The 12,372-nt window shown below is 36.1% G+C and overlaps 1 protein-coding gene across 2 annotated transcripts in view; it reads right to left on the reverse strand.

Moving 5' to 3' along the window:
* Positions 1-387: 387 nt before the first annotated feature.
* VPS50 (VPS50 subunit of EARP/GARPII complex) overlaps positions 388-12,372 on the reverse strand; it is a 71,644-nt gene continuing 59,659 nt past the window's right edge. For both annotated transcript variants that reach the window (XM_018075784.2, XM_018075783.2), the window contains exons 22-27: positions 9,421-9,569; positions 8,292-8,388; positions 7,986-8,144; positions 5,674-5,795; positions 2,562-2,751; positions 388-1,134 (exon numbers count right to left, since the gene is read on the reverse strand). In XM_018075784.2, coding sequence (XP_017931273.1) covers positions 1,015-1,134; positions 2,562-2,751; positions 5,674-5,795; positions 7,986-8,144; positions 8,292-8,388; positions 9,421-9,569 — 837 coding nt within the window. In that variant the 3' untranslated portion in view covers positions 388-1,014. The remainder of the gene's footprint in view (positions 1,135-2,561; positions 2,752-5,673; positions 5,796-7,985; positions 8,145-8,291; positions 8,389-9,420; positions 9,570-12,372) is intronic.

Below are 12,372 nucleotides of genomic sequence, written 5' to 3' on the forward strand. Positions count from 1 at the left end.
TGTTGTATACATTAGTGGATTGCATCCGTGTGAATTATTTTACCTATTAGCTCAGTGTTTCCTTTTAAAAGGTCTGAGAGTACTGCAAAAAGTTTATTACGTAATAAAAAATAAAATTTCTACAACTTTACATACTGAAAACCAAGGGCAAACCTGAAAACTTCAGTCTAGTCAGTGAAGCTCTGACAAATTGATTTCTAGGACAAATATGCAGCCAAGCCATTTTGCTTTGCTCAGGATCACTCAGGATGTCTACAGCAGAGCAGGAAACAGGAAGATCTTAGTATCAATCCAAAACTTCAGTCAGAAAAACATTATTCCAATTCCCTGGCATTATTGCTGACATTTTGAGTTGTCGAATTGAAAAAACAAACTCTCACAAAGAAATCATATTAGTGTACAGTATTTATTACCTTCTATTAATATGAGGTCAATAATTTTGATATGACTAAATTAATTCTGAAATAAACAGACATTTTTAAATACATATAAAGATGAGGGGCTTTAACATGAGAGTTATTTAGTTGATCTGGACTCTTAATCCACATGCAGGATACATCGATTGAATATTGTACATTTCCTTTCATTTTACACTGGTCCATAGTATAGCACAATTTCTGAGGGTGAAAGCAGGGAGGAAAGAAATCATATTTTCCAGTAGCCCTTTTATTTAAAAAGAGCATCAATGATATATTAAGCCAGTGTCTTTCTATCTGATTTTGATTTTACTTACAGTATAACTTTTGCAAAATATACAGCTCACCAATGATACACAAACAGTGGCCCTTTACTAAGGGCAAGTAACAAAAAAAAAAAAAGAAAGAAAACAGAAAAGAATTCTACAGATTAGAAAAGTCATATTTTAGAACACTATGTCACTTCAGAGTGCCTCCAATGTTGGTAAGAAAGGTCATGCACAACATTTCATGTTGTCATTAGTTCATGGGAGATTTGTCTGCATGCTTCACATGAACAGAAAAAGGTACAAGTCACAAGGAAAGCAGCTTTCTCCAGTTATCTTTTAGGCCTGTCTATGTCGTCAATGGCAGCTAACAGCTTCTGTCTTGCCTTTTTGTTGATGTGGGAGCCCAGACAAACATTCACCAGATTGGTCAACTGCTTAGTGGAGTACTCCTGGCAAACAAAAGCAGATCATGTTACGCCAGAATAAAACACCAAAGATAGAAAATTAATAAAATGCAGACATACTCAGTGTGGACTTTTCACATAGTAGCAGTCAGTACACAAGGCAGATTTAAAGCGGTAGTTAAGTCAGGTCTGGAGAGTTTTCAGAGTTGAGGCAGAGGACAAAAATGTATTTCACTACATGGCAGATTATAATGGAAAATGCTTAAGACTTTAGAAGTGTTGGACAGACTTCACAGAAAGTAACTGTGAATATGTATATAAATCAATTCTTAATATTTTTTCCATTCTTTGGGAGGTATGGTGGGAAATATGTGTGCAAATGGTTAAGCTTTTAACACAAACTGTGACAAAAGTTGATCTTTTTTATTTTGTCTTTTCATTTCCAATTAGCTTCTAAATGCTTCTGTCTACAGAGTCTCCAAACAATGTTCATTTCAGTACATGGTAAAGGAGGGAAAAATGACAAAAATGTTAAGACAAGAATTCTTAACATCTGTGAAAACACCATATTTGCCAGGATTACCTTTATATCTAACACTATCCAAAACACAGCTTCCACTAATGGGTTTAAACAAGAGTTTTTCCACACAGGTCATCAAACAACAGCTCACAATCTCTCTCTTGACTCCAGGTAAAACAAGGAAAATTATATTAAAGACAAATTTCTTTCATTCATTTCTAGTGGGATTTAAAGTAATCCCAAAATACAAATTTCAAGTGCTCCACTTTAAAAGACTTTTCAACAACGGGCATCTCCAATAGCATGTGACCACTACTTACACAGTGCTGTTATAATTGTTAGTTTATGCTATCATGCATATATATATATAAACTATATATATATAGTTTATGCTATCAAGCATGCTAATTGTTCTCAAAACACAAATGAAGACATCTCAGAGAGCAATGTTAATCCTGATTAAGCACTATTAAATAAGGAAAGAAAAAGCAATTATTCTTATTCCTTGTGCCTTCCAGCTTAGTTTAAGCAAACTACTCCTAAAGGCAATGCAAAACTTTATGGTGCAATTTCAAACCATACTTCTTGATGATGGAGTTGTGCACTTTGGCATATTCTGAACAGCACACAAATGTTTTCAATTTCACTTTGCTCTAGTTCTCTACATTTTTGGATACAGTACGTGGCTGTGACTGGTTTAGTCATCCTTCCTAGTCATCAGACATTAAAGCAATACAAATACATACTGACTTCATGTGAGAATGAACACATACATGCACACATGCAATTACATTTATACTTCTTCCTATACAGATTTTATCATAATAAATTAATATACGCACATATATGTATATATTAATTTTTAACACATTATTTACAGTTGTTAGCATGATTTTATCATCGTGGTGAATTTTCTTGATAGACAATAAAAGAATGCAAATTTAACTCTTACCCTGTGTTCTTTTATCCAGCGTTCCATGTCATTTTCTGTTAGGTAGTATGCTTTAATGTAGGTCTCCACAAATTCTTTATCTGGAATAGGCCTAATGTCTGTTAACTTTTCTAGTTTCATTAGGAACTGTTGAAAGTCCAGTTGCATCAAGGCACGTCCTTCATTGCTGCACTTCTTTACATTGGCATAACTAAAAAGAGAAACAGCGGAAAGCAAAACTTACAAGGAAATAAAAATTAATTTTGCTTCTCAAAGTTGTTTAACCTAGCCCTTCAAACCTTGAGGAGGAACATAATTATGGTTTTAAATTAAAAGTAGACAAGAACTTCTAGGATGTCTCCTGTAGAGCTTTATTTGCATTAGTATGATACGTCTTAGCCCCAGTCATAAAACAGAATCCCACTTTACCCAATGATACTGAAAAAAAACACATGCCCCTCCCAAAGCCAATAAAAATCCTACACTGAACACCTTACTGTAAGTGGCTTAGAGGAAATTAAATCAATGCCCATCAGCACACTGGACAGTGGTTTCACATGATCATGACCACTAAAGTCTGAAAGGTACTATGCCTGCTTTAGGAGTGGTCACCAGAACTGTTCAACTGAGTGGGAACATCAAAGAAAGGCACAAAGCTGTTTGCTCAAAATCAGCCACAATAACCAGAGGATAAAGGGTGGTAGCACTGCCTAATCCCTCTAAGAACTTAGTGTGTTAATGATTGACAGAAAACTGGTGACAGGCTAGAGGAGACACTAGATGAGCTTAAGGCAGGTAATACTAGCAAGGATTACAGTGGGGTGATATGCAACAAATGAGGAAAAGGATCTCTGCGGTTTTTAAAATGGGTAAGGAATTGCATTTGTCAAGATCAGAGGAAATGACACTGCAATGCCCTTAACAATGCCAATTTCAGTTGTGTACAGGGAATAAAAAGGCTTTGGTCAGGAGCACAGTCTCTTGAGAGACTTAATCCAGCTCACCCACAGGCTGCTGCCACAATTTATAATCCTGCCCCACTCTACTCCTCTACTGAATGTAGAACAAGCTCAGTTTTCCACTGATGGATGAAGTCAGCCCTTACATATATATATATATATGTATATATATATGTATATATATAGTCCCTAGATTATCAGGTCTGATGCAATGGATGCAGCAGAAACATGCAGCTAAAAACCAGATACACAGCAAAATCAGGTTAAGAGTAAGAAGAAATTTCACACTTACAGTTGGTATGTAGAAAGAATTTGCAGAATGCAAAAATAACAGAGGCAAAAAGAGAGGACATCAATACAAAAGTCCTCTAGAGGACTTCTACATAGAAGATTAGAAGATGATTCTCAACAGGCTCAAGAAGCCAACTGGAAAACAAGAGACAGCAGAGAAAGTGGAGATAGGGAAGGTCAAAATTCAAAGAAAGATATCACTGCCTGTAGTGGAGATGATTCTTCACTCAGTAAAGAGCCTAATGAGAGCAATTTCAGTTGACTGGCTGACTGAAGGAAAACCACCTCCTTCATGGCTTTGAATTCCCTACATTCATGGAATACAGAGACGAAAGAAGTTACGAAGGTATTCAGGAGTCAGCTGTTCAGAATACCTTCCTTCCCTTTCCCCAGTGGGAAAAGAAACTACAAGATATGTAAGAAAAGAAGAACTGGGCGAGAATGAGAAATTACAGGCAAATATTTGAGAGTAGATGATAATGAGTCCTCTTTACACTCTCAGAAAGGGCACAGGACAAATTATATCAGCAAGGTATTCCCAATCCATCCTGACCAGCCAGTGAAATGTTTAGGTTAAAGTGACAGTTTCATGGTAAGTCATAAGCGTGAACCAAAATTGCAGCATGGAACAAGACATAGGAGCTAAGAATGAAGTTGGTCATGAACACCAAAGTCACAAAAGATGAATGAGATTGTGATGTAAGAAAAGAAAACAAGTTCAAAACACAAAGCTTGTGAGAAAGGAGGTTGGTAGTGACTGACAGTGTTATTGACTTGAAAGGTAAGGTGGGCAGGGTGAGGAGAAGAGAGAAGACTTTATTTCACTTATTTTGATTTGAGGTATGATAAGTGGAAAATAAAATTTCAAAAAGAAAAGATAGTTGTATAGGTCATATGTCCTATGAAGGAACTGAGAAGCCAGAGGGAGGTCATGGCTGGATTTAGTTGCCCTGAACATGAAATTGATCTCTCAAGAGACTGCAAAAGGATCACGGCATGAAAAGAAATGGGCATGAGTTAAAAAATGATGGTTTGATGGAAACAGTGAAAGCTGACAATCCTCAAAAGGTAGCTAACACTTGGAGAAGAAGGATGTTTTGTTGAGGTCCTAATTTAGAGCAGACAGCAGGAGAGTGGGATGTCAAGAAATAAAATAGGTAGTATGAAGTGCATAGGGTAAAGAAAACCAGGAAAGAAATATGGAAAGAAGCAGTGGAAGACAGCACACATTCTATGATGCAGAAGAAGTTGTGATGAGAGCCCAGACATACGTAGCAAGGGGACAAACTCACAAAAATAAATGCAGTGGATGAAAGGTCTACAATACTTAGGCTACAATATTGAATCTGAAAAGACTGGGACACTGATTAAAAAAGAGAGGGATAAGCAAGCTGTTACAGTTCCCAAGGTGCTTGAGCCTCTACTGACCAAGCTAACTAAGACACCTTTCTATTCCTGATGCATTTGGAAAAATCCTGTTCCAAGGCTACTCTAAGATGATGGCTATGGTTGACAACTCCATCTTTCTTCCTGGCTAAGATAAATTGTATCACCACTGAGGTGCTGACAATTACCCTTTTAATTTTCTTCTTGCCCTGCTGGGAAATGGTAATTTTCATACAGAAGTAGCTTTGAAAGAGCACTATGTTTTCAAATGCTTCAGTGAAACATTCGATGTCATTCTTCAGAGGTGTCTAGGAACAAGACCATCCCCTTTAGGCTTAGGGCCACACTCTGTGAAACAGTTGCTAAGGAGTATGTTAAGCACTATTTTTCAGGCTCCCCAAAAGCACGTGGGCACTACAAAATTAGAACTTCCATAAAATAGATGTTATCATTACAGACATACTTACCCAAAAGCAAGACTTTCATGAAGTACTCACCCTTCCACTAGAGTTCTATTGGCCAAGCGTATGCAGTGTTCCCAAAGGATGTTGGAAACTGGCAGGGGAATACGGACTCTCTTAGACACCTCATTCAACCTTCTGTTAAATTCTTCAAATTCCTGGCAAAATATAAAAGATGTTTATTCTTTTAGCAAAAAATGGATCATACTCTATACATCATACAACAACAACAAAGAATTAGAGATGCACATGAAAGAGAATACTGAAAAATAAGAGCAAAGCTGAGAAGCTTAATAGACACAGACTGTACAGACAAGATTAATGTCTAAAGTAGAAAACATACCACTTTCTGGTATATAACTCACAACATCACCTCAGTGATTTTTTTTTCAAAAGGAAATGCTGCTCTGCTCCCCAGGGCTGTAGTTCTCTGTGAAAATGACACCTTTGAAAATGAACCAAGTAGCTTATCCTTCAAATGCCATTTTCATTGTCTCACTCCCTAAACTCATATTTAACTTCTTTAAGTCAATATACAGCCACTGAAGAAAATCCAGTGATGATCTCTTTATCCCTCTAAATACCTACCCCATCAGTTTTCAAAGAGAAGCTCAGAAATATTGTAACCATTTTTCATTCTTCAACCTTTCAGATTAGATAGTTCCTCAGTCCTTTAAAAGCAGTTGAGAGAATCCATTGAAAGAAGCCAAATCTAACAGTTCAGGAGCACACTGCAGCACCAGATAACAATTCAGGTTAAGAGAAGGCACCTGTTTCCACATGAAACATCAATGGCCTGGATGGATTTGAGCTGATACTAGGAGTGAGAAACTAGTCATAACTGAATGTAAGTACTACTGCAATGATTTTGTGACTTAAATAAAGTGAAACAGAAGTTTGCTGCTGGTGACTCATGCTTCTATTGTTTAAAAAATGTATCAAATTACTTAAATATAAAGCAGACTGGTAATGAACTCTTCTGCATAACCAGCAAAAGCAGTTTGCAGTGCGGCCTATTAAGACCACATTTGTCCAACAAAGTGTTTTCATTCCAAGGCTGTTAATTTCTTCTTATACCCTTCCCCATCAAAAATTCAGTAAGTGAAAAAAATCAAAAAGGAATCTCAGTAACCAATTGGTGTTTAAAACAAATTTTCTGAAAGATGAATTTGGCAAGAAGAAGTAGGGTACCACAATGTCATGCTTTAATTGGCATACAACTCCCACTTCTGAAGATGCCTAACGCTCCACAATAATCAACTTCTTGAACAATCATCTTTCCCCATTTTATCTGCTTCCATAAATACTCTGAATATAGGATTTTGCATATGTGTGCACATGGCTGAAAGTAGTTGATTATTACTTTAGACACTACCTATATTTGACATTCCTGGAGTCCTAGTGTACACAGCAAATCACTAATTGCTTAGCAGTAACCTAAAAGCTTTCATAGTAATTAGTACTAGCCATATAATGTACAGACCAGAATTGGGTTTAGATGGGATTAGACCTGATTGTCCTGAAGCAAATTCATCAGCAGTTGCACACTCACAAAAGGAAAAAGTTTTTCCCCCAGTGATTAACTATTTTAAGTACAAACTGATATCAAAAAGCCATGGTAGCATAAACAAGGGTAATCACAAAGACTCTGTCAAATTCAGTGCAACAATATATCCTCTGTCAAATTCTTCCTTCTTTGCCCCGATTTTTTTTCAAGCAGAGAAGAGCTACAAAGTACAAAGGTGTTATCAAAACTGTTATTCAACACAGATGCGTAGCTTTTTCTGGGATACACAGTTCACACATTTTTAAAATAAAAGGATGAAACTTTCAGTTTCTCTGTAATATAGTAGTACAATTCTACTACTGCCAGATCTTCCCCCTGAAGACCTTTAGAAACATTATTTAGGCATATATAAAAGAATGAGAAAGGGACTGTCCCAAGACGTAGCAATTGTATAACCACTTCTACCGAATGTAATTGAGAAGCTGGATGAATAACTTCCCTTACTTTCCTTTTCAAGTATTAACATCTAAATATAGCAACTTCAATTAGATACTGTGCGATCATTATCGGTGGTGATTTGACCTACAGCCCCTAAGACAATCACCAAAATTATTCAGAACAGCAAAAAGACTTTGTTAAAAAAAAACAAAACACATTATCCACCAGATTTTCCTCAACGTTACTCTGTTTGCTACACAATTCTCTATAATTATAGACTTAGACATGAGATTCATTAAACTTTTGTGGTCACTTTCACCCACCATGTAGTCAAAAAATCATCACTGAAAACAGTTTAATGCTTATATAAACTCTAGCAAACCATTTCTCATAAAGTATTCACCTTTAAAAGAGCATCTACATATACATTGTGCTGTGACATGATTTCCTTCACATCCCATTTCACATTAGCCATGAGAAGTAGCATTTGTTCATAATCAATGGCTTTAGCAGCAACAATCCAATACACTGGTTTACGTAGTTCACTGGCAGTTGACACTGTCTGAAACAGAATATAAATAAAATTCAATTCAGTAAATTTCTGGCTATTAGGAACAATATATAACTATTATGTACAAGTATTTGCACTGTAATGTACAAGTTTCAAATCTTCTGTTCAAAAATCAGCTGTGAATTACACAATCCTGACCTGAGAATAGAACTGCTGAAGAAAAGGCTTCTTGGCAGCTGGCATCACTGCATCAAGATGAGGTTGAAGAAATTCAAACTGCTCAGCCAGAAATACCCTTTGAAAGCAAAGAAAATTTACTGTGAACTAAATGCAATGTTTGGCATGTCTCTTTACAATTTTTACTCTACAGTTGACATATTTGACAATAACAATATGTAACCTTGGAAAATTTAGTCCTGAGAAGAACTGTATCAATTTCATGACAGCATAACAACAAGTATTCTCAATTCTGACAATTTTAAAATATGCATGCAAAGAAAATGCTTGAATAAAGAGACTAAGGCTTAAATACCAACAATTCATATTTCTATTTTACTCAGGATACATTGCAAAAGTCTGGTGCAAGGTCTAGTGGCCAAGTGTCAAGCATTTTCCATACTGCAGGATAGTGAACAACAATACTAATAAATCCATGTCATAATTAAAAAAAAATTCCTAATTACTTATACATTAGTGAATCTATAAGACAGAATTTGGTATCATATTCATTGTCACAGGTAGAATTTGTTAGTAACAACATAACAAGGAAATACATTTCTAACTAAGCGTAAATGAAAAATATATTTTTAAAATTAATTTCTAATTTTTAAGTGTCATCTTATGTAGGGAAAAAATAATTCCTACCTGACCCTTACTATTATTCTGATCAAATAAAAACCACTGTGTAACTTTGCATTACTTGCTCATTATAATCTCTTCTTCATAGTTCCGCTTCCACCCATTGGAAAAAATATGGTAATCCAAGCTAAACCAATATGAACTAAGCAGTTTTGAGTCTCAGCATAAGGTTAAAATGAACCATACAGATTAAATTAGCCTCTTTAAAATTAAATGTTTTTCTTGTATTGGCACAAATTACTGGGCTACCTGCAGTAAAATTTAATTGTTGTGCTTGCAGGTTGTTAGACCAGATGGTTAGGCCCCACTATCTTTAATAAAGAAATTACCTCTATCACTCGTATTTAAAGTGTCATTAAGATGTAGGAATTTTTCAGCTCTCAAGAAGGTTTTGGTTTGTAATCACAATTTCTTAAACAATCCCCAGTTTTCAATGATCACAAAATACTGTGTACAGTAAACAACCTACAAGGATTCTGTGGCCACCACTCTCTCTGCCAAACCATACAGTGAATTGCCAGATGTCAAAACTACGAGATGACTGAGATGTGGGCTTGGCACCTTCTCTTTTCTCTCTTCAGCAGCTGTGAGAGTTCCTGAAGGATCAGCAGAGACCTCCTAAAAACAAAGAATTAAACAAATTAAACCCCACAAAACCAGCAAGGATAGCTCCAGCTGAGCAGTTTCAGATGCCAGATAAGATGAAGGAATGTTTCAAATTTTAAGGTGTAATTTAAATCAAGCCTGAATCTAAAGATAACCATAGAGTATTCTATTTGAACAGTATAATGTTCAAATGGGTGAAAAAAATCATATAATACAGATCAGTATCTAAGGAAAAAATAAAAATAAGAAAAAAAGGCAGAAACAAACTTCTCACTACACCTTAACATCCAAACAGGCTTTAGCCCAATTGCCTTTTGCAAAACTGACTTCTCACCCTTGCAGATAGTATCTTCAATCTTACAGCAACCAAATTAAAAGACATATCAAAGGAATGTTACTTATGCATGGGCTTTACTGCTTATGTGAGCTGTGGCTAATGTAAGTAAAATACAATTGATGTACTCAATCAAGCTACCATTCCACAAAACCTTCTATTCTGAAGACATCTTGATGGCAGAAAACCAGAAAATACTCACAGCAAGGGAACAGTAACTGTAGTAAGAAACAGGTTACACCATTGCCCTGTTGCAAAATTAAAGAAGAAAATAGGGAAAACCTCCATCTGTACATTTGAGGAATGTATGTACAAGTTACAGCTAGGAGAGGAATCACAGAAGGAAGAAATTCCCAGAGCTATCATATTGGTCTAAGTGGGTGTATAAATGGACACCCCTTGAAGCTTGGCTACTTCCCAAAACCGCAGGAGGACATGGAAACATAAACGTAGTTCTGGCTTTGGATTAATTACTCATATCATGCTTACACACAGGCTATAAAAATGTGAGAAATGCTACAAAGTAAAGGTAATATAAACCCCAGAACAGATAAAGAAAGTAAGCATGACATGGCACTGATTCAGTAAGAGCCTTTTATGGCTCTGGGGATAGAAACTCTGTGGCCAGACAGGTGCTACAATATATCAGCCTGTATGTTTGGAATGAAAATAAATAACAATAGCACAGTGACAAAGTAGTAGTAAAAATAATTTCTTCAAAAGCAAGATCAGTGGCACAACATTTCTGTTGTAAAGCAGCATATGAACACACAACAAATGTGACAACAACAATGCCTAAACATAATATTTATGGTTGGACTCAAAAAATCAAATCAGTTTAATTCTCAAATGGCTGCAAAAAATTGGACAAAGATGAAGCCAAAAACAAGATAATGAAAAAAAAAAGCCTTGAAGTTTGTGGATTGTTTGTTTGCTTGTTTCAACTGGAGATAGAAAAAAAATGAGAGGAAATTGCAGTGAAGTAACTAAAGAAGGAGGAAGAAAAACAGGCTCAAGCTGACCACAACAGTCACCATGAGTTTCTTCCAGGCTTCACAGCAGAGAACAACTGTGAGAAGTGACCTGAAATAGAATCATTGCTATTCACACAGTTTTTTCCAGACACTAAGGAGAAGAGGAGAGCAATGAGCACCAGAAACATCAATGGAACTTAGTGGTAGTGTAACTCATTCTGTATGTCAAGATTGAGACAAGGAGGAATATGCATTGAAGCCAAGAGAAAAGGTACTGCACAGATGATCAGGTGAAAAGTGGAAAACCAACAGGGAGGTTATTCTGATAGCAAAATATCTGACAGACCTATTGTGGTTATACTGCAGCAATTAAAGGTAGGACAGGTGAAAATTGATTATGTCAAAATGTGTAAGCACTTGGTGAAAATTAAATGAGCAGAAAGATCAACACTTTGCTGCCATAGACAAAGCAGCACCAGAATGTGTTTACTGCTTGGATGAAAGCCAAGCCAAAAAATGACATTAAGAATATAAAACAACTGAGAAGATAATAATGTCCAAGCTGTTAAAATGGTTTGAGGTGTGGAGGAACAAAAATTCACAAGTTTCACTTTAACTATCTTGGATTTTAGTTGACAGTTTCCTCCTGTGGTGTGGCAGGCCAAGGCAACAGGGAGGTAGATTTGCTAAATCAGAAAGGCTCTTTCAGTTTTGCATCTTCCAAAGACATCAAACACAATGATAAAAACAGGCTACAGCAGATGGAACAATGCACAGACTGGGAACGCAGAGTTCTCTCTAACAAGGATGAGGAAAGTATCCTCAGATTTTTAAAAAATTTTGTAATAAGGTTACAGAAGCAAAAAGCTGATAAAGCAGGGAGCCTTGATGGATCCCCACAGAAATTCTGACATTAAAAACAAGGACTGCTGACTGAGCAATACCATCAACACAACTATTTGTAGTGCTAAGAGATCTCACAGAAATAGATTGCTGAGCAGAAGATAGAACTTCTAAAAGAAGCTTATGGCAAATGCTATTAGATACAGTTGCACTGAGCACAGGAATGATTATAAAGGCTAGCCACAATGCTATGTTATTTGCAAAATGAATATTCATTGCTCTGATCTGTGTTCACATTCAGTCAGATAAATTTGCAATTAAACTGGCCAGATGCTTCACAATACAATGAAGTTTGCATTCTGCTGAGTCTATCAGAATGGATAAGCAAGTCAAAAGGCCTGGATATCTGCTAAACCTCATGTAATCTCTTTCAGGCAGCTCTAAGATACCTACTGAGCACATCCACAAGTATTCTGCACTTGGGCAGTGACATCCGATCATCTAGGCATAACAGTCAATTATGTAAAAATATTAACTGAGCCAAAGACACCACTAATAAACTATTAAAATTCTCTCTTTATGTGCCCTTTTTCTTTTTTCACTTCATTCCATTCTCTAAAAACCCAAACCAACACAAACAAACAAACAAACAAACAAAAAAAGA

Source organism: Manacus vitellinus, unplaced genomic scaffold, assembly GCF_001715985.3.
Source record: "Manacus vitellinus isolate BGI_N305 unplaced genomic scaffold, ASM171598v3 scaffold_3_pilon, whole genome shotgun sequence".
Lineage (NCBI taxonomy): Eukaryota > Metazoa > Chordata > Aves > Passeriformes > Pipridae > Manacus > Manacus vitellinus.